Source organism: Aethalodelphis obliquidens, unplaced genomic scaffold (assembly GCF_003676395.1).
Source record: "Aethalodelphis obliquidens isolate GAN/ISIS:26980383/991018 unplaced genomic scaffold, ASM367639v1 scaffold2, whole genome shotgun sequence".
Lineage (NCBI taxonomy): Eukaryota > Metazoa > Chordata > Mammalia > Artiodactyla > Delphinidae > Aethalodelphis > Aethalodelphis obliquidens.
In genome coordinates this window covers 11,361,935-11,389,108 of record NW_020837946.1, presented here as the reverse complement: position 1 = coordinate 11,389,108, position 27,174 = coordinate 11,361,935, and the positions used below count along the sequence as shown (strand labels likewise).

The 27,174-nt window shown below is 39.6% G+C and overlaps 1 protein-coding gene across 1 annotated transcript in view; it reads left to right on the top strand.

Moving 5' to 3' along the window:
• Positions 1–9,687: 9,687 nt before the first annotated feature.
• Positions 9,688–27,174, top strand: part of COL4A3 (collagen type IV alpha 3 chain) — a 133,620-nt gene continuing 116,133 nt past the window's right edge. Inside the window, exon 1 of the mRNA XM_027119737.1 lies at positions 9,688–9,774. Coding sequence (XP_026975538.1) covers positions 9,688–9,774 — 87 coding nt within the window. The remainder of the gene's footprint in view (positions 9,775–27,174) is intronic.

The window sequence follows — 27,174 nt, the reverse complement described above, 5'->3', positions numbered from 1 at the left end:
TATAAAGCAGAAACTAACACACCAATGTAAAGCAATTATATTCCAATAAAGATGTAAAAAAAACCCAAAAAAAACAGTGCACTGTGATACATAGACATTCAGTTTCCCATGAATCCCAGAAAACTACAGTTCTCCTGTGAAGGTCTTTATGTTTGGAATTTCAACCCTGGAAACTCTTATAGGACAGTTGGAGATCTTAAGGCACCATTTCTAACTAGATTACAGGAAAGTTAAAGCATTTCAGGCAGATATGTAAGCCAAAAAAAAAAAAAGAGAGAGAGAGAGAGAGAGAGAGTGAAAGAGAGAGAGAGAGATTTCACAAAAGTGTTCCAATGAACTTTTAAGGTTAAACAGAAATACTGGGGCAGGTGTCCAATTGGTTCCAAGAGAGGAGAAAAGCTTTGTCTCGGTGGGGAAGGAGAACCGCCTTGGTGTGAATCTTGGGCCCTTTCTAAGGAGAGCTTAACCACCTGCTTTTCCTCATGGTTGCATCCTGTCTTGTGCCCACCCCTGTTTGCCTTGCTTCCGGCAGGAGTTGGTTCTAGAGACTGAGTCTCCTAGTGGCTTCCTCCCTATAGGACAAGACCTGGAGCTAGACTCCTCTAGGAATGCTTCTGCCACTCTGGAACCTAATAAAAGATTCAAGGGCATCCCTCAAACCTGGGCTTCAAAACTATGCCATCCCATAGTCTGCTACAGACCATAAAACACAGTCAGTGTTTCAGCGTCAAATTTACACATTGGAAAATAACTGAGCAAAGCCAAGAGAATGTGCTGTGCACTGGATACGGATGTCATGTGGGCAGAATGGCCAAGACAATCCGTGGTTGGAAGTTTCACAGAATCACAAAGAATTCCATTATTAAAGTAAGATTATTTCCCCACTAAAATTTGAAAATGAGAAATTTTTGAAACTTCAGAAATTAAGGATAAGAAGAGGTCTATGTTAAATTTTTACAACTACAACTTTACACATATGGGAATGAAACAAAATAATACATAGAATCTTAACTACATAAGAAAATTACAGGATTTGTAAATTCAAATCCACTAAATATATAATAACGGTTAAAATTTAAAGTGATTTTCTATTAACTAGCCTGGCATTAACCAAAAAGAAATTTTTTTTGGAATCATCTCCATATAACTTTGATACAACATAAAAAACACCTATGATTATTATTCATTCAAGAAATATCTGTCAATATATGTCAGTTTCCCATTTTGTATCAAATGCCATGCTAGGCACTAGGCACTATGGATACAAAAGTGAATTTGATTTACCTGAACTCAATATTCGGTAAATCAAATTTTCAACTTACTGAATTCAATTTGAATTCAACTGAATTCAAAAATTCAATATCACTTTTAAGTAGATTGGGTAAAGTTAAAGGTGCATATTATAATCACTAAAGTAACCACTAACAACAATGCAGAGAGATATAACTAGAAGTCAAAAAAAATTTAAATGGAACACTAAAAAATATTTGATTAACACAAAACAATGCTAGGAAGAAGAAAAGAAACAAAAAACAGATGAGATAGATAAAAAGTAAATGGAGAGATGGCAGACCTAAAAACAACTATAGCAACTACATGAAAATGCACTAAAAACTCCTATTTAAAGGCAAGATATTGGATTTAAAATAGAAAAAAGAAAAATCCAAGTATATGCTTCCTACAAGATACACAATTTAAATTAAAAGACACAAATAGATTGAAAACAAAAGGCTGAAAAAAGATACACCACACAAACTGTAAGCATAAGGAAAGCAGATGAGCTACCTATATATTTTTAAGGTAACAAGTGGATTTATTTACAGAGAGACACACTCCACAGAGTGTGGGCCATCTCAGAAGGTGGACGAGCTATATTAATAGCACATAAAAGAGACCTCAAGATGGAAAGTGACAATAATGATCAAAAAAGTTAATATATCAGAAATTGATAAATATTACAAACATATGGGCTTCAGAGCAGAATTTCAAAATACATGAAGCAAAAACTGAAAAACTGAAGGGAGAAATAAATAAATTCTCAAACATAGTTGGAGAATAACTCTTCTCTTGGTAATTGATAGAACAAGGTAGAAAATATCAGTCAAGACACAGAAGATCTGAACAACACTATCAACTACCTTGCCCTAATTTATTTATATATAACACTACACCCAACAACCGCAGAGTATATATCCTTTTCAAGTAGATATGGTATGTTCACCAAGATAAACTAATTATATAATAAAACAAGTCTCAACAGATTTCAAAAGACTAAAATCTTGCAGAGAATTAAATTAGAACTCAACAATAAAACATATAGGGAAGTTCAAAATGTTTAGAAATTAATCCACCCCAAGTAACCCATGGGCCAAAGAAGAAAATAATTTGAACTAAATGATAATGAAAACAACATATCAAAACTTATGGGATACAACCTACCCAGAGCAGAGAAAGAAACTAGATCTATAAATGTGTATATTAGGAAAAGAGAAAAGTCTAATAATCAATTATAAGTTCCTATCCTAGGAAACTAAGAGAAGGAGAGCAAATTAAACCTAAAGTAAAAGGTAGGAAATAATAAAGATAGAAGAGGAAATCAATAATGGAGAAAATACTCAAGCAATAGAGAGAAATCAATAAAACCCAAAGTGGTTCTTTGTTTTTTTTTGAAAAGGTAAATAAAATAGATTAACTTGACAAATTACCAATGTCATAAATGACAAAGAGAAAACCACTACAGATATATAGACAAATAAACTTGGCAATGTATAAGAAATGAACACATTTCATGAAAGATGCTAATTATCAAAACTGGCACAAGAAGCAATAGAAAATCTGAATAACCCTATAACAGTTAAATTCATAATTAATTAAAGTTGTAGTTAAAAACCTTCCCCAAGGAAAACTCCGGGACCAGTTGGCTTCACTGGTGAATTCTATCAAGTATTTAAGATGGAAATAATACCAATTCGTCACACACTCTTTCAGAAAATAGAAGAGAGAACGTTGGTCAACTCATTTTACAAGCTTAGTATTACTCAGGTACCAAATAGACAAGGATATTACAAGAAACTACAGACCAATATCTTTAATGAACATAAATACGACACTCCTTAACACAACATTAGCAAAGCAAATTACATATTTATGTAAACACAAATGAACTAGGATAGCATTAGCTATTTTTAAAAAGAGCAATAAAGTTGGAGGACTTACATTACCTGAGTCCAAGATCTGCTATAAAGCTATAGTAATAAGAACAATATGGTATTGGTAAAAAAAAAAAAGAGATGTGTACATCAATAGAACAAAAAGGCCCAAACAGAGATGATCAAATGATTTTCCATGAAGGTGCCAAGGCAATTTAACAGAAAAAGTCAACAAATAGTGTTGGAACAACCCGATATCCATACAGAAAAAAATGTTAGAAAACAGATCCTTACCTAACGCCATACTCCCAAACTAACTCAAAATGGATCATGGATCTAAATGTAAAAATACTATAAAAGAAGAAACCATAGAAGAATCTCTGCAATGTTAGCATAGGTGAAGATTTCTCAGATAACAGGAAAAGCACAAACCATAAGGAAAAGGTTGATAAATCGAGCTTCATCAAAATAAAAACATTTGCTCTTCAAAAGACACCAATAAGGAAATGAAGAGAAAAGCCACAGAATGGGAGAAATCTTCAAAATATATACATCTGGCAAAGGTCTTGTATCCAGAATATATAAGTAGCTATTATGACTCAACGGTAAGAACAACCACCAATTTTTTAAATGGGGAACAGAGCTGAGCAGACACTTCACGAAAGTTCTCTGAATGGTTAATAAGTACATGAAAAGATGTTCAACAGCTCTAGTTATTAGAGAAATCAAAAGCACGTTAACTGCCACTGTGTAACCATTTGAATAGCTAAAATTTTAAAAGTTGGCAATACCAAAAGAAGGCACCAAAAATACATGGAGGAACTGGAACTCTCATACATTGCTGATAAGAATGAAGATACAGCTACTTTGGAAAACTCTTTCTTTTATGATTAAATATACATCTACCCTATGGTCCAGCCATTTCGCTCCTAGGTATTTATTCAAGAGAAGTGGAAACACATGTCCACACAAAGCCTTGTACAAAAATAGTCATAGTAGCTGTATTCTAGCAGCCCCAAACTGGAAACAATTCAAATGTCCTACAGGTAACTGGATCTTTAAAAAAGCGATGTCCATACAATGGAATTTTACTCAGCTATAGAACAGAACAAACTGCTGATACACGTAACATGGATCAATCTCAGTATTGTTCTGTTGAGCCAAAGAACCCAGATACCAAAGGGTACACACTGTACGACTCCATTTACATAAAATTCTAGAAAATGCTAACCAACCTACAGTGACAGGAAACAGATCAGTGGTTGCCTGGGAATGGACAGGGAGTGAGAGATGGACTGAAACGGGACAGGAGGAAACTTCGGGGAGTGATCAAAAAGCTCTGTATCAGGACCATGCTATTGATTTCACAGGCTGTATGCATCTGTGAAACTCCATGAATTGTGTACTTTAACTAGGTACAGATTTGGGTACATAAATGAAACCTCAATAAATTTATTTTTAAATGCCGCAGTTACTATATTAAAAAAATTAATCTCTGTACCTGCCCTCAAAGGCCTTGTAGTGTGGAAGAGTAAAATACATGACACTGTTTCTGTGATCCATAATAAAGGTCTGGACAAAGGTCTTCACAGAGACCATGATCTTTGACCTTTGATCTAGGTCTCAAAATTCAAGGGTTGCACCAGACAGACCGAAAGGGAGGTCCCTCAAGGTGGAGGGAATGGCAAGTACAAAAGCGTGAGGTAAAGAAGGCTGTACGGTGAACTTGAGAAGTATGGGGTGACACAGGAGATTTTTCAAAAGTTGACTTTGGACCACTCTCTTCTATCCTAAGAAGTGTGAAATAAGCTGTAAAGAAAAAGAGGAGCTTCTGGAAGTTTTAAAATAAGCGAGTTACACGATGTATGTGATGAGCATTACTAACATTCATCAAATATTTCCAGAGCTCTTTCAGGCATGTGGTAGATTATTTCCCCATCACTTTCAAAATGAAGTGACCAGTTTGGTCAACGAGATGGGGAAGTAGATGTATCGAGTGTCACACCCAGGTGGCAGCTGTTAGAGCAGTTTTTGATTTGCCGCATTCTCTTCCCCTTTGGAAGAGATCAGAGAAAACTACATTGAGTGGGAATTTCCATGAGGTTCCTGAGTAGTTATGATAAGCAGAGCCCCCTCCCCCTTTCTCATCTCCCCACACCCTGTGATGAATACTCAGTGTAAAGGGAGAAGAAAAATCTTGTTATGTAAGCCTCTGAAATTCGGGGGTTGTTTGTAACTGCCCCCAAAGTAACCTGTTCCTTCTGATACAATGTGCACTTTTATTCTGACAATAACATAGAAGGTGGATTTCAAAGGAAAGAATCTGCAGGGGACTAGCTAGAAGGCTACTGTAATCCACAGATGATAAGTGCAGGCACTGGGACAGGGGCCATGATCTTAGAAAAGAGGAGAAAGAATCTGGAGATGTAATGGCGACAGGTGAAAATGACTCCGAGATTGTAAAAGAACCTGAGTCTAATTGTTTTAGAGGTGTTGAAAAGAGAAGGTTCTTGAAAGAAGAGAGATGACTAAGTGGGGAGATGAAGTTAAAAGATTAACTTAAAATGTAATTAAGATTAAATTTAATCTTTTTAAAAGATTAAAGGAGAAGCTACAGGCAGCCTGGCAAAGTACATCACATCAAAAGCTGAGGCACATCCCTACACAGGGAAGGCTATAGAAAGATCATAAGCTTTGGAAGAAATCAGACCTGGGTGTGAATCCTGAGTGAATCTGTCAAGTCATCCAGCTTCATTCGTTCAGCAAATAATAAACAACTTCATTCATTCAATAACATTAAAGAACACCAAAAAGTCCACTGTCCTATTGGAGTCAGCCTTCAAAAGTAGGGAAGCAAACATTACACATTTAAGCACTGTGCGAAAAACAGACATGATATTGTGATTATGAAAAGGGGGCAAAAACAATAAGACAGGGCTTGTCAAAGGCCATTACCATTTCCCTTTGTTCAAAACCCTTACCTGGCACCAAATCAAAAGCAGAGATTTGTGTGTCCTTTGTACTTACAAAAAGAGAACCATCCTCACTTTCCTTTAGTTTTATCACATTTCAAGAACCAACTGGGAAACTCTCTTGACTCTAAGACTGTTTTTTAAAAATCAAAAATTCTGGTCAATTAACACCTAGTGAGCATACCAACATTGTACTAAAGCAGAGTGTATACATGTGGGGAGTGAGGAAGGGGTGTGGTTAAACCTGACTCACAGGCAAGCCACTTCTCAACGTCTAACCACCTGGAGAGCTTGGTGAAAAAAGGCTCTAATTCAGTGGGTCTGGGGTGGTGCCTGAGATTCCTTCTGCATTTCTAACCAGCTCTCCAGGATGCCAAAGCTGCGGCTCCCAGGGAGGCCAAGCAGCAAGGTTCCAGATGCCTTAAGAGTCTATTGACCTCAAGGGAGCTGGTGGAGTATGCTTGACTCTTGCCACTTCACTGCTGAGCTGAGAAAAGCATCTCTACCCTGTGCCACTATTTCTCATCAGCTTCCTTTGTTCTCCTTTACAAAACTGGAGAATCAGATTCCAGTATGTGACTGTTTTATGAAGACCCTGGACAAAGGACTTCTAATGGATTACTGAATTAGATTCCTACAGTTCTCTGAGGTGGGTACCCTGATTATGCCCGCTTTATATAAGAGAAGACCCCAAGCCACATGAGTAAGTGTGGAAAAGATTCAAAATCTAGAGTCTACTCTAGAGACCATACTCTTAACCGCTGCTTCCTCCTTGCTGTAGTTACATCACGTTTCTTTCCTGCTCTTTTGCAGTGTTGGAAGTGACTTGCAGTTGACTGCTGCCTCCCCTTTCTAAAGTCGAAAAAGCCAAGTCTTTATCAGAATGACTTGGTTTCATTTCAAAGGCAATTGAAATCCAAATTAAAAAATCTTCTGGAATTCAGCAAAAAGAAGGAAAATTTAACTCTAGCATTGAGGGTTGTTTTTTTTTTGTCCAGGAAGTAATGTCAGTTCATGCAAGATTGTCATATGCCTCAGAATTCTTGGACACTGTTATTTTATCAACAGAGCACCTGATGTCCTATCTAACAAGGATGGCAGGAGAAGGTTCCACAGAACCCTCCCTATCAATGGCGAGAAGCTACTATATACCACACAGCAACATCTGTGGTCTGGGCACTCACAGGACTTAAGAGTTTAATACATGTCCTTTTTATTATTCTATGAAGAAGAGTCCCTGATTCAGTGCAACTAACTGAACTATGCATGGAAAACAGTGGCTCTCAGATTTGGTTGCACATGGTAATCTCCAGAGAGCTTTAAATACAGATACCTGAGTCCTACTGCTGGGGAGTCCAGTGTAACTGACTTGGGATGTTCCAGGATTTTTAGAGGCTCCTTAGGAGATTCTAATACACAGCCAGAGTTGACAATTACTGGCATAAAAAACAGGGGGAAGGGGCTTCCCTGGTGGTGCAGTGGTTAAGAATCCGCCTGCCAATGCAGGGGACACGGGTTGGAGCCCTGGTCCGGGAAGATCCCACATGCCGCAGAGCAACTAAGCCTGTGAGCCACAGCTACTGAGCCCGCGCTCTAGAGCCCGTGCTCTGCAACAAGAGAAGCCACCACGATGAGAAGCCCGTGCACCGCAATGAAGAGCAGCCCTCGCTTGCTGCAACTAGAGAAAGCCCGTTCACAGCAACGAAAACCCAACTCAGCCAAAAATAAGTAAATAAATTTATATATATATACAGAGGGGAGTGTATAATGTTCACTCTACAACCAAAAAGGGGGGTGTGCATCTCCATTCACTCACTGTCAGGGTTTCGCCTACCTACATAGCTACATAGGTCTAATACACATTCTAATTGCAAGCAAATGGTTCTCCACAATCAGTGACCAAACCACATATTTCACACTGTGTGTTTGATGACCGACTACATCAGCAACGCTGATCCAAAGTAGCGGTTCTTAACCTGGAGATGGAATTCAGGTGGTCTGTGAACTTAGATGGGAACAAATATTACATCTCTACTTTCACTAAACTTTCCTGGAAGTTCAGCATTTCCTTCAGTTATTAAAATAGCTAACAAACCACAATAGCATTAGCAGTTCTTGAGAGTTTGCACCCGCTGGTATTTTCACGTCACATTTCAGTTTTGCAGTCATCAGTACTTTGAGATTACAGTTGTTTAATAGATCTGCTGTTAGATCTAGGTATTTAGTGCAATAATAATGATGCACCTATGTTACTATATCATGACTTTAATACTTTGATAATTTATTCAAAGTTAAACTGATTCTGATAACTGAATTATTCTAAGAAGGATCTAAATGCTTCATCAGATCCAATGTGGTCAGTGGCACAAGAAAAGGGCACGAGCCCTGCTCTGAGGACGGTGCCCTAACAAGCCAGATATTGCACGTTTGCGTCCAAGGCCACCTCCGAGAAGGGCCCTCTCAGGAGGGAGACACCCCGACAAAGTTGGCTCTTGGCTTTCCCTGCATTTCCGCAGATAAGATTTAACGTGAAAAAGCCAGTTCAACGCGGCAGAAAATAGAATGGATGGGCTTTCTCTTTACCCTCAGCTGCCTCTTGCTCTTGGCATTTCGTTGTGCCCAGACTGCCAGGCTGGTAACTCGAGCCTCCAAATTAATCAAAACACACAGCGCCCAGTTCAAGCCCAGGCAGACAAGCCGGGAGCCAGACAAGCTCTCGTCTGGTGACCCCCAGCCCAGCTCCCCCGCCCCGCCCGCCAGCCCGCGCGCCCCACCCTGGGATGCCACGCTCCCTCCACCGCCCGCGCTTCCAGGCGGGTGGCCCGGGCCCTGGGGCTGCCATCCATCGCCCAGACTGGGTCGGGGGCACCTTACCTCGTGGGGACGCCCGCCGCCCCGGGAGCCACGACTGCGCCCGCCCGCGCGGCGCGCACCTCCCACCGCGCCCAATTCCGCGGGCGACTCGGCTGCCTCTTCCCCACGCGCTCACCGCCGGGTCCGGCGGCTGCCGGATTGGAGACGCGTTGAGAAGGGGAAAGAGGCGAGACGGCAGCGGCCGGGAGCCGGAGCGAGCGGGGCCGCGCGAGTGCAGACGCCCGGCGCGCCTCCCGCTTAATCTGAGCAGGGCCGCTGGCCACTCCCTCCCCCGTGCTCCGCCGCCTCCACAACGCTCACCCCCCAAACCCCCCACCTCCGACTCGCAGCCCCTTGCCCCGCCTAGGCCCCTGAACCTTGGGAGCGTCACCTCTTTAACCCCTGACCCTGGCCCCGCACCCACCTGCCCCGCAGGCGCGCAGCCCTTTCTCACAGCCTCCTGGCACGCTTCCTGGGTCGGAGGGACATCTCCCGGTGAGTTGGCTGGGAGGGGGAACGGGGGCGGGACCTAAGCCACTTCTTCCCTCCCTTGAAGCCTCGGTGGGGAGGCTGAGCCCTACAAAACCCGCCCCGGGCGGGCGGGCCAGGCTAGCTTCACAGCCGGGCCCCTCAACCCGCGCCGCGCAGGGCACGCGGCGGCTCAAGAGCCTGCGGGGCCCTGGACACGCCGGGGCTCCTAGCGGACGCCCACCATGCGCCCTGGGACGGCGCCGAGGCCGCCGGCGCTGCTGCTTCTGCTTCAGCTGGTTCTCCTGGTGGCCGCGCCCACTGCCGGCAAGGTGAGTACGCGGCGATGCGACCCCCACCCCGCGTCCTCCGACAGGCCGGCCCCGCCCGCGGGGACGCTGCCCTTCACCCTCTGCTGATGCGTGCGGTGACTGCGGGCGCCAAGCAGACACCTCGGGGGGCAGCGTGGGGACGGGGGCAAGCGGGGATGCTCGGGAACAGGTGGAATGCGCGGGGCTGGAGGGAGGGGCGAGGAGGAGGCTTGGAGGGCTCCTAGGGGTCAGGGATGGAGAAGGCCCTGACAGAGGTAGATAGGTAAGTAGGTAGGTAGACGGATGATAGATAGATAGATAGATAGATATGCAGGCAGGTAGATATAGAGATGTGGAAAGATAGATAATCTCCAGGGATGAGCGCTTGAGAACACGGGATATACAGACGCGCGATGTCACACCGGTGAATCAGAGCAGGCACATGGCCTGGCAGAGAGGACAGAGGGCTGGAGTCCCAGCCCTGCCACTTCCTAGATGTCACCTCACACTGAACTCTGACCTCTCTGGGGCTCGCTTTTCCTCCTTGTCAATACTTGCCCTCAAGTGTTCCATCAGTTTTGTTGAGAAAAGCAAATGCCTTCACTGAAAATTTAATAGCACCTTAGAAATAGAACTCATGTTAGGATAAATTAAGCAATCTGTCGCTGTGATTTCTATTCAAAATTTGAGAGCTCCTGATTCATTTATATCCACCCGTATATTTCTTATTCTTTGCGAAGATAAATTAGTGTCCTCAAAACTGTTATGACTCCTAAAGTTGACTTACTTGATTTTAACTGGTAAAAGTGCAATGTAACTTTTCAGCCGCCTTCTGTGACTTTTACACAGAAAACTTAATCTGGGATGACAACGCAGTGTAAGTTTCGTTTCCCAGAATGATCAGATGTTTTTCAAATTTCATGATTAAGATTGTGATTGGAAATTAATAGTCACATAAATATGTGTTAACGTGAAAATGTTTTTCGAACTTTCAGTCACAGGAAATACAAGTATTTTCCATTTAAGTTAAATTTTAAATTGTGGCATTACAGGTGAAGCTAAAACCCCCTTTGATCACCTCCATACCTTACCCCACCCCGTCTAAAGAAATATATCCACTCTCGCCACTTTGTGTTTCTTTTCAGACATTTTTCTAGGCATTTACGTATTCATATATGGACCTACAAACAATATGTGTTTTTTGTTTGTATTTTTTAACATAATCGATACCATATACCTATGCTGTATATATCCTTTTGCATCCTACATGTCTCCCCATGACAGTATTTGAGATAGATCTACCTCTTTTCTTTTTGCCTTATTGCATTATTGTATAGTTTTCCATGATATGAATATGCCAAAGTTAATTGAGCCATTCCCCTACCAATTTACATTTAGGCTATTTAGTGTTTTATATTCTAAAGGATTTTGTAATCCATGTAATCCCTTCATGTAGTTATAGTTCTAACAAAAATGTGCTTTGCATAGACTAAGAATGCCCAACCCAGGTAGCTCAGTACTTCTGGGCATGATGGTTAGAACTCATCTAAGTCAGTATTGAATGTCTACCAGCATTAATCCAGGAACAAATCCAACAACTAAAAAACACTAAAGGAAGTGTATGTATGTCGTGGGAAGGGCTGGGGAAGAGTTCCAGAGCAGGGTTTGCACATTCTTCTAGAGTTCAAAGAAGAGGGGAGATTAGGGACGGTGGAGAAAGAGGGGAAGAATTACACACCGGTAAAGATCAGCCTGAAAAAGTGATTCTCTGTAATCATTCAACCTCTAGTCATACCAATTTTCAATTATACTGTCATATTCCCTTATTATTTTTTACATAAGAATTTTTCTGTCTTGAGTTTGGCCAAATCTTGGAGGCTTCCTGCTGATTCTACAATTAATCCATTCATATTATTTTTAACAGCCCTTGAAGTAAGTCTCTGTTAAAACTTTGCTCAGTTACAGAGACGATGTCATTAGAAATCATGAAACGTACCCTCATCGTGTAGAAAAATGGAATCACAGCAAATTAACTGATAACTGGTCGGCACAGTGCCAGCATGCCTCCCTCCACGGGGTAGCTCTGATGCTGTGCAAGCCTCTTGACCTCTCTGAGCCTCAGTCTTCTCATCTGTAAAACGAGGGAGTTGAAACCCCTCATGGAGCCAGTAGATAAGGTTAATTGAGTGAGGCTTTGAGGTAGGGGGCAGTCTTCAGGGCCAGCTAATTGTTGACATTCTAGAATTCAGACTCAGTAATACCAGAATCCAGCTTTTTCAGAAAAGAAGCTGGTAATCTAGTTTCCATGAGAAATCTCTCAATTTCTAAATGTTGGGAAAAAGGAACAAACTCTGTATAAGTGAGAGCTAAATGTAGTCTTTGGGACATAATATTTATCAACTTTGTGCTGCATAGTTAAGGACATATTTTGCTCTAAATTCCTGTGATTTTATGTTAGCATTTCTCAAAGAAATAGGAGTGCTGTTCACCCCTTATTCTGAGTTCAGGCGGGGTGGAACTGTTCACCCACACAATTTGCTCTGAAGAACCCTGAGTAAAATCCCTCTGCTGCTTGCCTGCAGGCATTCAGTTCCAGGCCTGGCTGTTCAGCACATCCCCAGGTTTTATAGCTATTACCAGGCCCAGCTCATCAACTTGAAACTGGGAGGCACTGTGCTGTTGCCTCAGGCAACAGGTCTGGGAGAAGAGTGAGAGGGAAAGCTCCTTCTCTGATATCTAGAGAAGGTGAGATTCATGATTTGAGATATCATGGTTTATCCTTCCTCTTTTTAACTTAAAATTCCAGACAAGGCAGAAATCAAGTATCAGGAGCTGAATAACAGCTGCATTTAGGGAGGAGACTTCTCAACTGATTTGGTTTTTAAATCTAAAAAAAAAAAAAAATTAGTTGAATTAAGAAACATTTCAAACAAACAGAAAGTAATGTAACAGACTCCAATGTATCCACCCTTGAGATTAAGCAAGTATTAATAAGTTTTGACCTGTTTGTTCTCACATCTCTCCCCTTAGGAAAATAACAGATAAATACAGAAAGTCCTAAACACATCCTTTGCCTCTTCTTCCATGCATGGTTTTATATTTATACTCCATGGATATGTGTGTACGTGTGTGTGTGTGTGTGTGTGTTAGTAACCATAAAAAATAAATATTATTGTTTTGTGGTCCTTTAAATGTAATAAATGGTTTCACATGATACATACCTATTGGAGCTTGCTTGTATCAGTCAGTATGATGTTTTTGGATTTTATCCATGTTGATACATAGAGATGCGATTTGTTTATATACATATAGATGTGAGAGCATAGTATCCAGTTACATAAATAAAGCAGTTTATTTTTCCATCTGCCTAAACGCAGCGAATTTGTTTCCATGCTTTCAGCTTACAGAGTTGGAACTTATATCTTTGTATATGTACCATCGTGACAACTAGATTTTGAATTCCTACGTGGAATTCAGAGGGTTATAAGAGAAAGCGTATTTTAAATTTTTTAGGAATTGTCAAATTGACTCCAAAAGGATTGTACCAACATCGTGCCAGAGTACCTGTTTCCCTATATCCTCAGCAAAACTTGGTGTGCTTAGATGTTAATGGGTGTGAAATAGGATCGTGTTTTGACTAGTGAGTTTAGGAATCTTAGCATATTTTGATTGACAGTCTATAGTTCTCTCCGAGTGAATTGCGTGAACAAGTCTTTGCATATTTATCTTTTGTGGCCTTTGCCTTTTTGTTGCTAATTAATTAGAAGCTATTTATATATTTGGGTACTGAAATTTTGCTATTTAAATGTGCAGCAAGTATTTCATTCCAATCTTTGGTTTATATTTTCATTTAGTTATTGGTACCTTAATGTATAATATTTTTTACTATAATCTCAAACTTATCCATCTTTTCCTTGATTTCCTTGATTTTGTGTTTTGCGTCTTGTTGAAGAGATCCTTTCCTTCCCTGGGATTGTAAAAATGTTCTCCTACGTTTAAAAAAAATTACAGTTTAATTCTTTTACATTTAAGACTCATAATCCTGGAATTGTTTTCTACTTCCAGGATTATAATTTTATCTTTTTCCATATAGAAAATGAATTGTCCCAACATTATTTATTGAACAGTCCATCCTTTCTCTCACTGTTTTTCAGTGTTACATCTGCAAACATGTGTACCGAGAACTCATTCATGTATGATCTGTTTGTATTCTTACATGAGTCTGTTTATTTAGGGCTTTAATTTCTCCCAGCATTTTAGAGTTTTCTGTTTTTTTGATTTCTAAGTATTTGACATTTTTTAGTGCTATTATATTAGAAATGGTATATACTTTTTAAATTTTATAGTTTAACTGGTAAAGATACAGCAAAACATAGTTGAATTTTATGTTTTGGCTTTGATCAAGCAACTTTGAATAGTTCAAATGCATTTAAGGCTAAAAAGTTTCCCCCAAAACACTGTATTAGCTGCATCATACAAATTTTAATATCATTAAGTTCAAAATCTTTTCTAATTTTTTCCTTTGTCTTATTGGTTATTTAACTGTTTATTTCTTAATTTCCAAACATACAGAAATTTTCTAGTTATTTTTTTCACTGAATTGTGGTAGAGATGATATATTTTTTTCTCTTTTATTTTTATTATTATTTTTTAATTTTTATTTTGAGATGATATTTTGACTTCAAAGATTTCTACATATGTCAATTAGGTCAAGATTTTTATCATGTTATTAAAATTGTGATACAGGTGCACATGTGTTTTTTATAAATCCTACTCAGTGGATATTTAACCTGAGATTCTCTCTTTTTCATCAAATCTTGAACATTCTCAGACATTCCTTTCTTATATTTCTCCTTCCTCACTCTGTCTCTACTCCTGGCATTCTCAGGATGCTAGCTGGGCCTTCTCATTCTCGTCCTCCAGTTCTCCTTCCTTCTTATGTCAGATAACCTTTCCTGTGCCACTCAGCTCCGCTTGGCCTCTCCTTGCTCCTGGGCTCTGGGCACTTTCTCCCCCAGTGGTCAGCTTGGCCACAGACTTCACACAGGCACAGCCTCGTGTTCCTTGAGACTCTCTTCCACGTCTTCCTGTTGCACCCCGGAAGTGCAGGGCATTAGCACCTGCAGGGCAAATCTCTGGCCAGTGGGAGATGGAAGCCATTGGATAAATTCTTCTCTTCTGCCCCCAGAAGAACGGTCCTAAAGTGCAGAGGTTCTCACAGCCTCTCCAGGAGACCCATCATCAGTTGTATTTGAGACCAAATTGTAACGTGTTGAGCTTTTGTTTCACATGCTGCTCCCTCCATGCTGTATCCTGCGACGTGTCCTCACATCCATCTTTCAAAGTTTAATTCTCTCTCCTGCTGTTTGTAATGTTCAGTAGATTTTCAATCTACTGTAACTTTCCATAATGGAAAAGAACTCTGGAACCATTCAACAATGGCTATAACCCCAGGTCTATTAACTACCAGCTTTTTGAAAATTTTTGTCTCAGTTTCCTCATCTTAAACTGGAAGTAAGAGACTCACCTCAGGATTTTATGAGGATCAAATGATTTACCACATACAACACATACTTTACCATGCCTGTCACATAGTAATCATCCAATAAATGTTAAATATGATTATTTTTATTCATTAAATTTTAATTTCAATGACTATTCGTATTTCTAGATGTTCTTTTTGGAGTCTAAGTCTGTCTGGGGTTTTCTGACTTGTTAGGGTTTGGTTTTTTTGGTCTTTTTTGTAGGGGTTTTCCCCTCTTTTTTATGACTTTAGTCATTTTGCACTTATTTGTATTATCTTTCTGATTCTTTTTGTATGATTTCAAGGTTTGGGAGTCTATCTTGTTTCTTCAGTCTGTTGACTGACTCTCATCCGTAGGAAGACTATGTACATGAGAGATTTGGGGAAAATAAGCCTTCTCTGTCATCACAGCTTGCTCCCAGATTGGAGCTGTCCTGCCCTGGAAGAAAAAGGAGCAAAGTAGTTCTGAGGCTTCCAGGGGATTTTCCCCACTAAGATGGACTGATGTAGTAATGATCTGGGGGGAGGGGCGCACCAAAGGTGTTTCCTTTCCTGTTCTCAGGGTCACCCTCCTCCAGTCCCCTCCTACTACCCACTCCCTCCAAACATGCTAGACTCATATTTGATGAGGTGGGGCAGGGTCAAGACCACACAGCAAAGCCGCCAGCTTTGTCTCTCTAACCAGACTAAGGGTCTTTCCTTTAGCATTTCTCTGGGGTTTCGGTCCTTGGTATGTTTTCAGGCATTGTCCATGGAAAATCTGTGAATTAAATGCAATTTGTCTTTGTATTTCCCTTATCATTATGGCCGTGTTACCCAGAACAAAGTAATAACTGCTTAGTGTTACCTATGACTAAGATTAACTTTGTTAGATATTACAATTGTTAAGACCCTCAAACCTATAAGTGTATGAGTCTGACAGCAGGGCAGTCTGGTCTGCATACGCCTTGTGGTCCTTCAGCCATGTGCAGTTAACCACACTCATGGCATGGCCTTCAGCCAAAAAGCAGCCATCCACCACGGAGTCAAAGATTTTTCAAACACATGGTGCTCAGAGCATTTCTATTCTACAAAGTTTATATCCAGCCTCAGTCTAAACTTTTGAATCATAACAGACTTTCACCATAGGTCATTTATTTCACCTCTGTTTTCAGTTTGAGAAAATAAGGAAACCAAAATTATATCAACTTCTTAACAGAGTAGACATGTTACGTTATCAGCCCTACCACCATCACGGCCTTGAACTTAACCTCTCAGAGTTGTCTTCATCTCTAAAAATCTGATAAGAAAGCATCTTACCCCAAGTTCTACTTCATCCCACAAGATCTAATCATTGGCTCTTGTCTTCTCTAAACACCCGTGTCAGTCTTCCTATTCCTCCTGGGGTTCTTTCGGTAACTGCCAATTAAGACCTCTGGCTTCAGGTACATTTTCTAGCCAAGACTGAATTAAATTATATCAGCTTTATAATTTTCCACTTAACTCACTTTCATAAGTTCAGATAAACAAACATCTATGTCCATGTCATCCAATAGCAATATACTGTGAGCCATAACTAGGAGCCACATATGTAATTTTAAATTTTCCAGTAGATACATTAAAAAAGAAAAAGCAACAGGTGAAATTAACTTTAACAGATTTTATTTATTCTAAAGATCCATAACAGTATTGTTGCAACATGTAATCACTATTAAAAACATTAATGGATATTTACAATCCTTTTTTCATATTAAGTTTGCAAAATCTGGTGCCTATTTTGCATTTTTAGAACCTTTCAATCTAACTACATTTCAAGTGTCTATGGCCACATGTGGCCACCATTCTGGACAGCACAGATCTAGGTAAATGGCATCCAGATATGAGAGAGGGTTACAGTCCGTAAGGACTTACCTCTGGATGGAACACATTTTGTTTATTTACCATAAGAAATAAACATGTGGCAAAATGATAAACTTTAAGACAATAAATCAGCATGGGTTGTGCCTGAATATCCATGCAACTTTTTCTCCAGAAAATTAAGATAGTTGGCCTTGACTACAATGCTTAAAGCGAAACAAATTACCACTCGTACAAATTTAATTATAGTGATCCATTATCAAAATATGAGTAAGTTATGTGCATAAAGAATTGAAGAAACATCACAAAAACAGCAAACACTTGGCCAAAGAAATAGAGAAGGTGAGAAATATATTGAACACCATCATGCCACACCTAGCCTTTCGTCTAGACTAAATTGTCACTAGACTTCAGCCAGGTAACAGGGTGTTACCCTGAACAAGTTGCTTCCAAAAGCAAACTAGCTTCCCTATCTGCAAATGATGGTACTGTATCTATTACAGGTAAAGTGCTCAGTACAGTTTTTAGTACAAAATAAGTACCCAGCTTTTAGATTCTAGCTACAGTCAATTTGTTATCGTTAATAAAAGCAGGAAGGAGAGAATAGGACAGAGACACAGGCACATGGCAAGGTGCTGGGGATAAACCAAACAGCCTGACTCCCTGGCCATGATGGATTTGGGATTCTAGTGGAATAGGTGAGAGAAACAAGAGCTCAGTAAACAAATGTGCAGCTATGGATTTTGGTACCTGCTGGGAGAGAATGGGATGTGGTGATGGAGAAGAAGAGGTTCTACTGTAGCTAGTGGTGGTCGGGACCCGCCTTTCTGAGGGAGCAGCATAGAGGCTAAGGCCTAGGGAAACAGCATGAAGAGTGCCTTGGGAAGCACTGAGGAATATGGTCCAGGACCTCTGGACAGTGAGGAGAGGTGAGACACTTCCAATTTTATGGCTCCTGGGTGGTCAGAGAATAAAACCAAGACCAAGAGAACTTTTTTTTTTAAGGGAGAAAAAAAAGCTGAGTTTATTTACTCACCACCAAGGGAACGCATGCGCCTGACGGAATATGCTGAGTACTTTGTTAGAGGTGGACAAGGGATGGGAAGCAGGGAATCAGGGGCCCCAGAGAGGGCCAGCTCATGGCGGTCCTGCTAATTAAGGATGGAAAATTGCTTACTGAATAGGGTGGGGTAAGTCCACAGGCCTGTATGTAGTTGATCATGGTATGATTTTAGTGTCTGCACTCAACAAATTTGTATTTTAACAAAAAAGACACAATGCATGTGTTTACGCTACTCGCAGGACAGTTGGCACGTTAGTCATGGATGAGTAACAAATTCACACTGTGGCTTGGTAATGGGCCCACATGTAAAGTGGTGTGATGAAAACCTTCTTCTGCTCCTGTCTCTTCATCTTCTTCTCAACCTCACCGAGACGGGTCTAAATTTGCCAAATGTGGCTGTGAGGAGGTAAAGCTGAGCCGAAGAGTCCCTGTCTCAGCTGACATAGGCCCAGTCCAGGGAAGGCTCTAGGCCAGGGAAGGATGAAACCCAGTTAAGGACCTGGAGACCTCCTCAATCAAATGACCAGTAACACCAGCCTCCCCTGGGTGTGGGTTAGGAAGACAGAATGTCATGTCGGGCTCCGCCCCAGACCTCCCCAACTGGAATCCGCATTTTAACCAATCCAAGGGATTCCTGGGCATATTATTGTCTGAGAACTGTACCGGCCTTGATAAGGACACTGGAGGGTCCTTCAAACTGTGATGTGATTGGTGCTGGAGTGTTTCAGAAGGATGGTGACATGACCCCTATTTTAAAGATTTATATGGCTGACCCCTGGAGAGGGTTGACTGTTCTGTCCTTGGGAACCCAGCCTATGTAAAGGTGAAGTAACCAAGCAGGAAATAAGTCTTGTTGGTGCTTTCTCTTTGGATTCTGGTGCCTTGAAAATCAGAAAGAGAGGAAGGGAGGAGAACCAGTCTAGACCAGTATAGCAGTCGCTCAGTCTGTCCCTGTTAATTGTGCAGTTAATCTGATAATTATTTATGTACAAACAGAGGAAGGTTAAAAATCCAGTTCATGAAAAAAAATCCAGTCCATGGTGTAATGCTCTGTATATACAAGATCAGACTATCAAAAAATATTTCCACATATCATGGTAGATGTTATGTATGTCTGTATGTGTGTGTACATATAAATATACACACAAATATATTTAAAGAGTAGCTTATATTTTCAGAATTTTTATGTTAATTGTTGTAGGGAGATAATGCCCCCCCAAACGTGTAATTTTCAGGGAGACACAAGAGGGAGGAGATATGGGCATATATGTATATGTATAGCTGATTCACTTTGTTATAAAGCAGAAACTAACACACTACTGTAAAGCAATTATACTCCAATAAAGATGTGAAAAAATATATATATATATACATTTTGAACATACATAAAATAGAAATAAAGTTAAGATTTAAATTTTTTTTAAAAAAAGTGTAATTTTCAGAGCTATTTAAAACGTAACCATATAAAAATATTTTATTTTTCTGACAGTAGTTTTGGGGTAAGTTGGGAATTTTCCATTTTTAATCTTTAAGATTGATGTTTGTTAATTAGATTGTCTCTCTAAATCGGTTTCTTAGAGAAGTGATCCCCATATTTAAAAATAAGTTCAAGTTATTTAGAAACCTTGGGAGGTTTATCATTATGTAGACAAAACAGTCAGGTCACTGGATTTTTTTCCCACCAGTATATTTTGCTGTTACATGAACTTTTCAAACAAAAAGTTCTACAAAGTGGAAAGTTGAGAAATCTTCAATATTATCCCTTTGAATCAAATGACAAAGGGAAGAGTGTCTGGGAAGAGTCAACAAGGCTAATATTCATTTTCTTTGTTTAACCAGATGATAGGATAATTTTATGCTGTTTATTTATGTATGAAATTGGGAAAGCTGAAGAATTCACATGCTGGCTTTAAAAATAAGAAGTTGTACGGGTAGTGCAAAATTTGGAAAGTGTTTAAAAGTACAAAAAGAAATATAAAAATTATCCATAAACATATTGCCCATAGATAATTACTGTTAACATTTTGGTCTATTTCCTTCCAGACTTTTTTTTTCATTCTACTTTTTTTTCACCTAAGAATAGACTGGAAAAAGTTTTCTGAGTCTTTAATTATTGCAAATATCATTTTAAATGTCTACAGAGTACTTCATTATAGGTGGTACCGTAACTTATTTCAGTAATGCCCTTCTACTGAATATTTTGGTTATTTCCAATTCTTTAGAAATAATGTTACAATGGAACTCCTTGGAGATAAACATTCACTAAAATTACATTTTAAATAATTTTGTGTGTAGATGGTTTCTTATCAAGTGTCTGATTTTGTGCTTTTCTGAGAGTTAGATGGCAAGGTGATATCATTTCTGATTTACAGATGACGGTCTGACGGAAGAGCATTCATCAAGTCAGTGGAGGGAGTGGATTTAGAATTTGGAGTTATGCTTATTAGGGCTCTTCAGTAGGGCTTTTTACTACCGAAAACATCACAGATAATGGAAAAAGAGTGTCAGATGCCACTTTATCCATCATTTAAATAACTAAGTACTATTTGAGAAAAGATTGATTTTTTTGTTTTTTATTTAGTTATTTATTTTTTGGCCACACCGCATGGCATGAGGGATCTTAGTTCCCCAACGAGTTATCGAACTCACACCCCCTGCATTGTGAGCGTGGAGTCTTAAACACTGGACCGCCAGGGAAGTCCCAAGATTGATTTTTTAAATGCTTCAGTTATCCAGAATGAATGATTCCTGACACCGCTATCCTTTTACAATCAAAACACCAACGGAATACCTTTATTTACTGAAGTATTAATTATCTTGCCAATCTAGAAAGGATTTAACCTATTTCCATGTCGTTTTCCCTACTGGACTTCTTGCAGACAGGTGTCTTTCCCATCTTTGTTATTCCAGCTCTTGACAACACACTTAGTATTACTGGTCCTCAATGAATGTTTATAGAATTGGATGTATATTTTATTAAACACTAAAACAAAAAGGTTGATAAAGAATTAACAGATCTTTTGATCCTTTGGCATAAGAATAAAAATAAAGCACTATTTTTCAGATGAATATTTTTTAATATTATAGTCCATTTATAGATATTATAACATATTGGCTATATTCCCTTGATGTACAATATATCCTTGTAGCTTATTTATTTTATACCTAATAGTTTGCACCTTTCAATCCCCTACCCCTTCTCCCCTGCCCTCTTCCCACTAGTAACCACTAGTTTATTCTCTATATCTGTGAATCTGTTTATTTTTTGTTATAGTCAATGTTTGTTTTATTTTTTAGATTTCATATATAAGTGATAACATACAGTATTTGGTCTTTCTCTGTCTGACTTATTTCAATAAGCTTAATACCTTCCAGGTCCATCCATGTTATTGCAAATGGCAAAATTTCATTCTTTTTTATGGCTGAGTAGTATTCCATTGTGTATATATATACCATATCTTCTTTATTCATGCATTTGTTGATGGACTCTTAGGTTGCTTCTATATCTTGTATTGTAAACAATGCTGCTATGCACATTGGGATGCATGTATCTTTTCCAATTAATGTTTTCATTTTCTTTTTCTATATACCCAGGAGTGGAATTGCTGGATCATATAGTGGTTCTATTTTTAGTTTTTGAGGAGCCTCCATACTGTTTTCCATAGTGGCTGCACCAATTTACATCCCACCAACAGTGTACAAGGGTTCCCTTTTCTCCACGTCCTTGCCAACACTTATTTGTGGTTCAAGAGAAATATTGAATGCTTCATTCATTAAGTCAGCAAGACGATGGGAACAAAGATAAAACAAACACAGCCTCTCCTCCCTTTATGGAATATGTCACCAAGTGAGGGGTTTAGATAAGTATGCAGACAAGAGTAATAAAATTATACATGCTGTAACAGGGCAAATATGCAAAAGCAAAATTTAAGTGGAGTTGGGAAGGAAGAATAAAGGTCCGCAAATGTACAGAACATCGAACATACAGGCTGTAGATAATGCAAGTGTGTGATGGCAATGGAGCCAGAAATAGTAAGATTTCAGTGGCTTAAACACATAGCTTCTTCTCAAAGTAGAGTACTAAAAATAAGGTTGGAGGGCTTCCCTGGTGGCGCAGTGGTTGAGCCGCCTGCCGATGCAGGGGACACGGGTTCGTGCCCCGGTCCGGGGGGATCCCACATGCCGCGGAGCGGCTGGGCCCGTGAGCCACGGCCACTGAGCCTGCGCGTGCGGAGCCTGTGCTCCGCAATGGGAGAGGCCACAGCAGTGAGAGGCCCGCGTACCGCAAAAAATAAAAAATAAAAAATAATAATAAGGTTGGAATGAGTGCAGAAAGCAGCTCATAGAGTTACCGGTGGTATTTTCACCTTCTAGCCTCTGCCTCAGCTGGAGCTCTTGTCAGCGTTCGGCAGCTGTGCCCGCAAGGTTTATGCACATGGACTGGATTCTCCTTCTTTTGCTCTCTTAGGCAAAAGCAGATTCCCTTCCAAAAAGTGATAAAAACTAAGAACAGGGACGTCCCTGGCGGTCCAGTGGTTGAGACTATGCCTTCCAGCGCAGGGGGGGTGAGGGTTTGATCCTTGGTCAGGGAGCTAAGATCCCACGTACCTCGTGGCCAAAAAAACAAAACATAAAACAGAAGCAATATTGTAACAAATTCAATAAAGACTTTAAAAATGGTCCACATCAAAAAAAAATCTTAAAAAAAAATCTAAGAACAATACTATATCTGAAATCTCATGAGATAAGGTTCCTACTGATTGGAAGCCAGACTATGTGCTCCTGAAGATGCCAACGCTCTCTAGTTGCTGCAGATAAGGCTGGAGAAAGCCAAGGGATTGATTTATGCAGTCCTGCATGTGCCTGGGGCTGTGCCCACAGAACTAGTCAGAGTTTCTGCTCACTGAGACCTGCTGAGACCTCTTGGAGATGAAGCATTCAGAGCCCCTGAGACTGGAACAAGCAACATCTCCAGACCCTAAGAGGGCAGTCCTGCAGGTAAGGACATCTGAGGCTCCCTGCCATCCAATGAGGCAACACTGGGCAGCAGTAAGAACCCCTCATCCGTGCCAGCAGGAAGACACTGTTGTGACAGTCCGGGGCAAATCACTTGAATTCCAAGACTCTTCATTTCCTCAATCATAAAATGTGGTAATAAAACCTCTCTCTACCCTAGCTCCAGAAATAATACAATGGAACACATTTTGCACACAGTAAAAGCATGCTACAAATGCCAAGTAGTATTGAGACAGGAATGAGTTTCAATATCAGGAAAGCAGTAGTCCAAATATGTTTCTTATACTCATTTAATTCTCCTATTATGTTGTGACCTAGTATCAACTTCCTGGAATGTATTAAGGAGTTTCTTATTTTCAAAAATATTATTCAGTGCATTCTTTGCTGCTGGTATTTTCTAATAACATTATTTGGAAACATCAGCAGAAATGGCATCCTCCCTTAGCACTGTCTCCACCAAAAAATGAACAGTTTATTGACTTTACATCCCATGTAAATACTAATGCTAAAACTCAAGCGATGATTTCATCACTTTTCTGGTGACTTGCCAAATACCTCAACTAAAATACCTGTTAATTACAGGGATAGTCCTGGATAGCATTTCATATTAATAATTTGTTCCTTTCTTATCTTTAAAATATAGGCTTTGGGGCCTGTCTTTAAAAGAAAAGCCACGTAACCAGCTTTGACACACAGCCTCCCTCAAATTCTGTTAATGAGTAATCAGCTGCAACAGGGTGGAAAGTGTAAATTCATTTTGTGCACATTCACTGAGCACCTTAGATGCAATGTATTGTGCTAAGGAAACTCTTGGACTATCTTTCAAACAGAGGATTGATCCTTGAGGAGTTTCAAGATGAAGTTGCTCGAACCAGTTATCAGACCTACAAAAATATTTTTTCTATGTTGCTTTTTTTCCTAACAGTAAAAGTACTATATGTGCCCATTTGTGAACATTCAAGATACATAAGTATAAAAACAAAGCAAAACAAAAAGTACTCCTAACATAAGAACCTAGAGGTAGCCAGTGTTAATATTTTGGTATATTTGTATAAAAATAAGGTCATACAGCATATGGCATTTTGTATCCTGCTTTTTTGACATTATATTATATTGCTAGTATTTTCTCACATCAATAAATATCTTTTAAAAATTAATGCATACCATTTCATCATGTTTATATACCATAATTTAACCTAAATTTTTGATGTTATAAACAAAACTATGAAGAATTCTTGACTCTTTATAATTTCTTTTTATAACAGACTCATATATTGATAGAACTATTAATTAGATCAACTGGCATAATGTTTTTCTTTTTTTATACAAGTTCTGCTTGTCCAACAATAGACATAGTTTAAATACTAAGCAAAAAGAAAACAAAATTATGCCAAATTCTATCATGTAAATGTAACTAGAGTAAACATTTTGATATAAGTTCTATCTTATTTTTTAATTTAATCCAAAATATTTGGTGTATGATGTGAGCAAAGGATATAGATTTTTAAAATTTCTCCAAACTAGCCAATTTTCCCAACATCATTTCTGCAACGATCTACCAATCTCCCACTGAATTCTAGTGATCTCAGTTCTGCCCGAAAATGAATATCTTGAATAGAGTCAGGATTTTCTTAGAACACAGATCTGAGAATGAGATACACAGCTAATGGCCACAGATTAAATATGGGGTTTACCAGTTATTCTCCTTGTTAGGGAATAGACCTGGAGTCAGCCTAGTGTTAGATAGATTTAAAGATGCTCACCTCAGTCAGCCCACCATTTCTCAGTGACCCCTCCACCCTCGCCCTCAGCTGTAAACCTAGAATGAGGTTAGACTCAAAGATCTCCATTAACCCTCCCTATAGCACATCCCATTGGTTTTAGATCATTCTAAGCATTTGGAGAGAATGAGCTATTTCCAATCAATATCAATGAAATTTCTTTTCTCTCAATTTCACTCTACCTACCCTATCTCCTCATGCCTCTCTCATGCATTTTTATGACCTCCCAGCAGGTGACATTTGGGCCAAGAATCCATTAGATTTTTTTTAGGTGTCTTGAAGGCCAATCGGGTTTAAACCATGCATCTAAATTAGAACTAAGTTGATTTCCTTATATCAAGTTGAGCAGTAACTTGATAAACATTATAGTACGTTATAATCCCAGGAGTAGATTATATAATGATTGCATTATAATCTCATATGCAAATAACAGTGCAGAGAAAAACAGAATTGAAATAAAGAAAAGACCCGAAAACTCACGATTTTGTAAAAGAGGAAAATGGAAATTTTGACCTGCACCTACTGAAACACAGTATCAGTCAGACCCCTCTTGAATCATCACACACAGGATTCAAGAACTTTTCTTTAAGCAAGTTAACGTGAATGCAATGTATTTAGCATTTTCTGATGTAAAACCAGGAGACTAATACCAATGACTCTCAACATCCACCCACTAACATACTGTAAATGATTTACTTGGGAGTCTATTTCAATAAAGTTCACTTTCAGAAAGTAGCAGTCAGAAAAACTTCGCTAAAGCCAGACTTGTTTTTACATGTGAAAATGCTGTGCTTTCTCATTTGAGTAAATCACTGAATTGGTCTAAATAGAGTGGGTTCTTCATTGTTATTATAAGCTTTTCTTGGCCTAGAGTTTTCCTGTTTATTCACTATGAAGAAGGATGGTGCTTTTTGTTTCTAAAATTAGAGTGGTAGGGCTTCCCTGGTGGCGCAGTGGTTGAGAGTCCGCCTGCCGATGCGGGGGACACGGGTTCGTGCCCCGGTCCGGGAAGGTCTCACATGCCGCGGAGCGGCTGGGCCCGTGGGCCATGGCCGCTGAGCCTGCATGTCTGGAGCCTGTGCTCCGCAACGGGAGAGGCCACAGCAGCAAAAGGCCCGCGTACCGCAAAAAAAATAAATAAAATTAGAGTGGTAGTTCCAACAGTAAGCAAATTGAAGATGATCATGTTCATCAAAACCACCACAGTGAACCACGACCCCAGGAGATGATCTCCAACTGTCCATCTGTGGGGCCTTGTAGAGAAATACAAGCGTTCGTAGCTATGCGTTAGAATAAAATTAAGAGACTGTTAATTCCAATCATAGTTTCTCCCTCAACACTGAATTCATCATTTTTAATCGGAGGCCCCTTTTCTCATGTAAAACTTTTTCACAGACCCAAACTTGTTTGAGATGATAGAAACTCAATCATTATATAACTCAGTCCACCAACAACTAGTTGTCTGGCCTTGGCTAAGTTGTTGAACTTTATTTTCCTCATCTATAAAATGGGAATAATAATACAAACCTATAGGTTCCTATATATGATGATGATTAAATAAGACAAAGTCTATAAATGTTTAACACCATGGCTGGCACGTTGGGAGCTCAGTACATGTTCATGGCAGTGGGCGGTGGTATTGGGCAGTCTTCGACCAAATCAGCATCTGGTTTTTACTTACTAGAACCCAGCAGTCAAACTCCTTTAGTTTACTTTACAATCTCTTGTGGCATACTGAGAGGACTGTTGAGCTGCTCATTTTTAAAAATGAGATCCTGGTTATATCACAAGGTACTTGTTTCAGTTTTTAAATTTCAGTTTACCAAGAAGAATAAAAATAAATTAGAATTGCTCCTAATGACATTGTACTCATAGGCATTGGATTTATGAAAGATTTGACTTTCAAACAGATGTAAAGTAATTTCTAAGTAGATAGATTCTTAAGGGTTATGCATTTCCAAAGGGAGGAGAGTGGTTTGGTTTGCTTGCTTGTTTTGCCATTTTTTTAAAAATTGGAATTGTATAGATAAACATCTTGAATTTTTCTCCTTAAAATAACCATTTGGGGCAAATGAGCCCAGAATAACAGTGACCAGCATAAGGACAGGGTGAATCTGGGGAATTTCTCAGAAGCCAGAGGCCAGAAACATCTGAATGTTCCAACCAGAGACCAGAGCAAAGTAGTTTGTGGGAATGAGGGA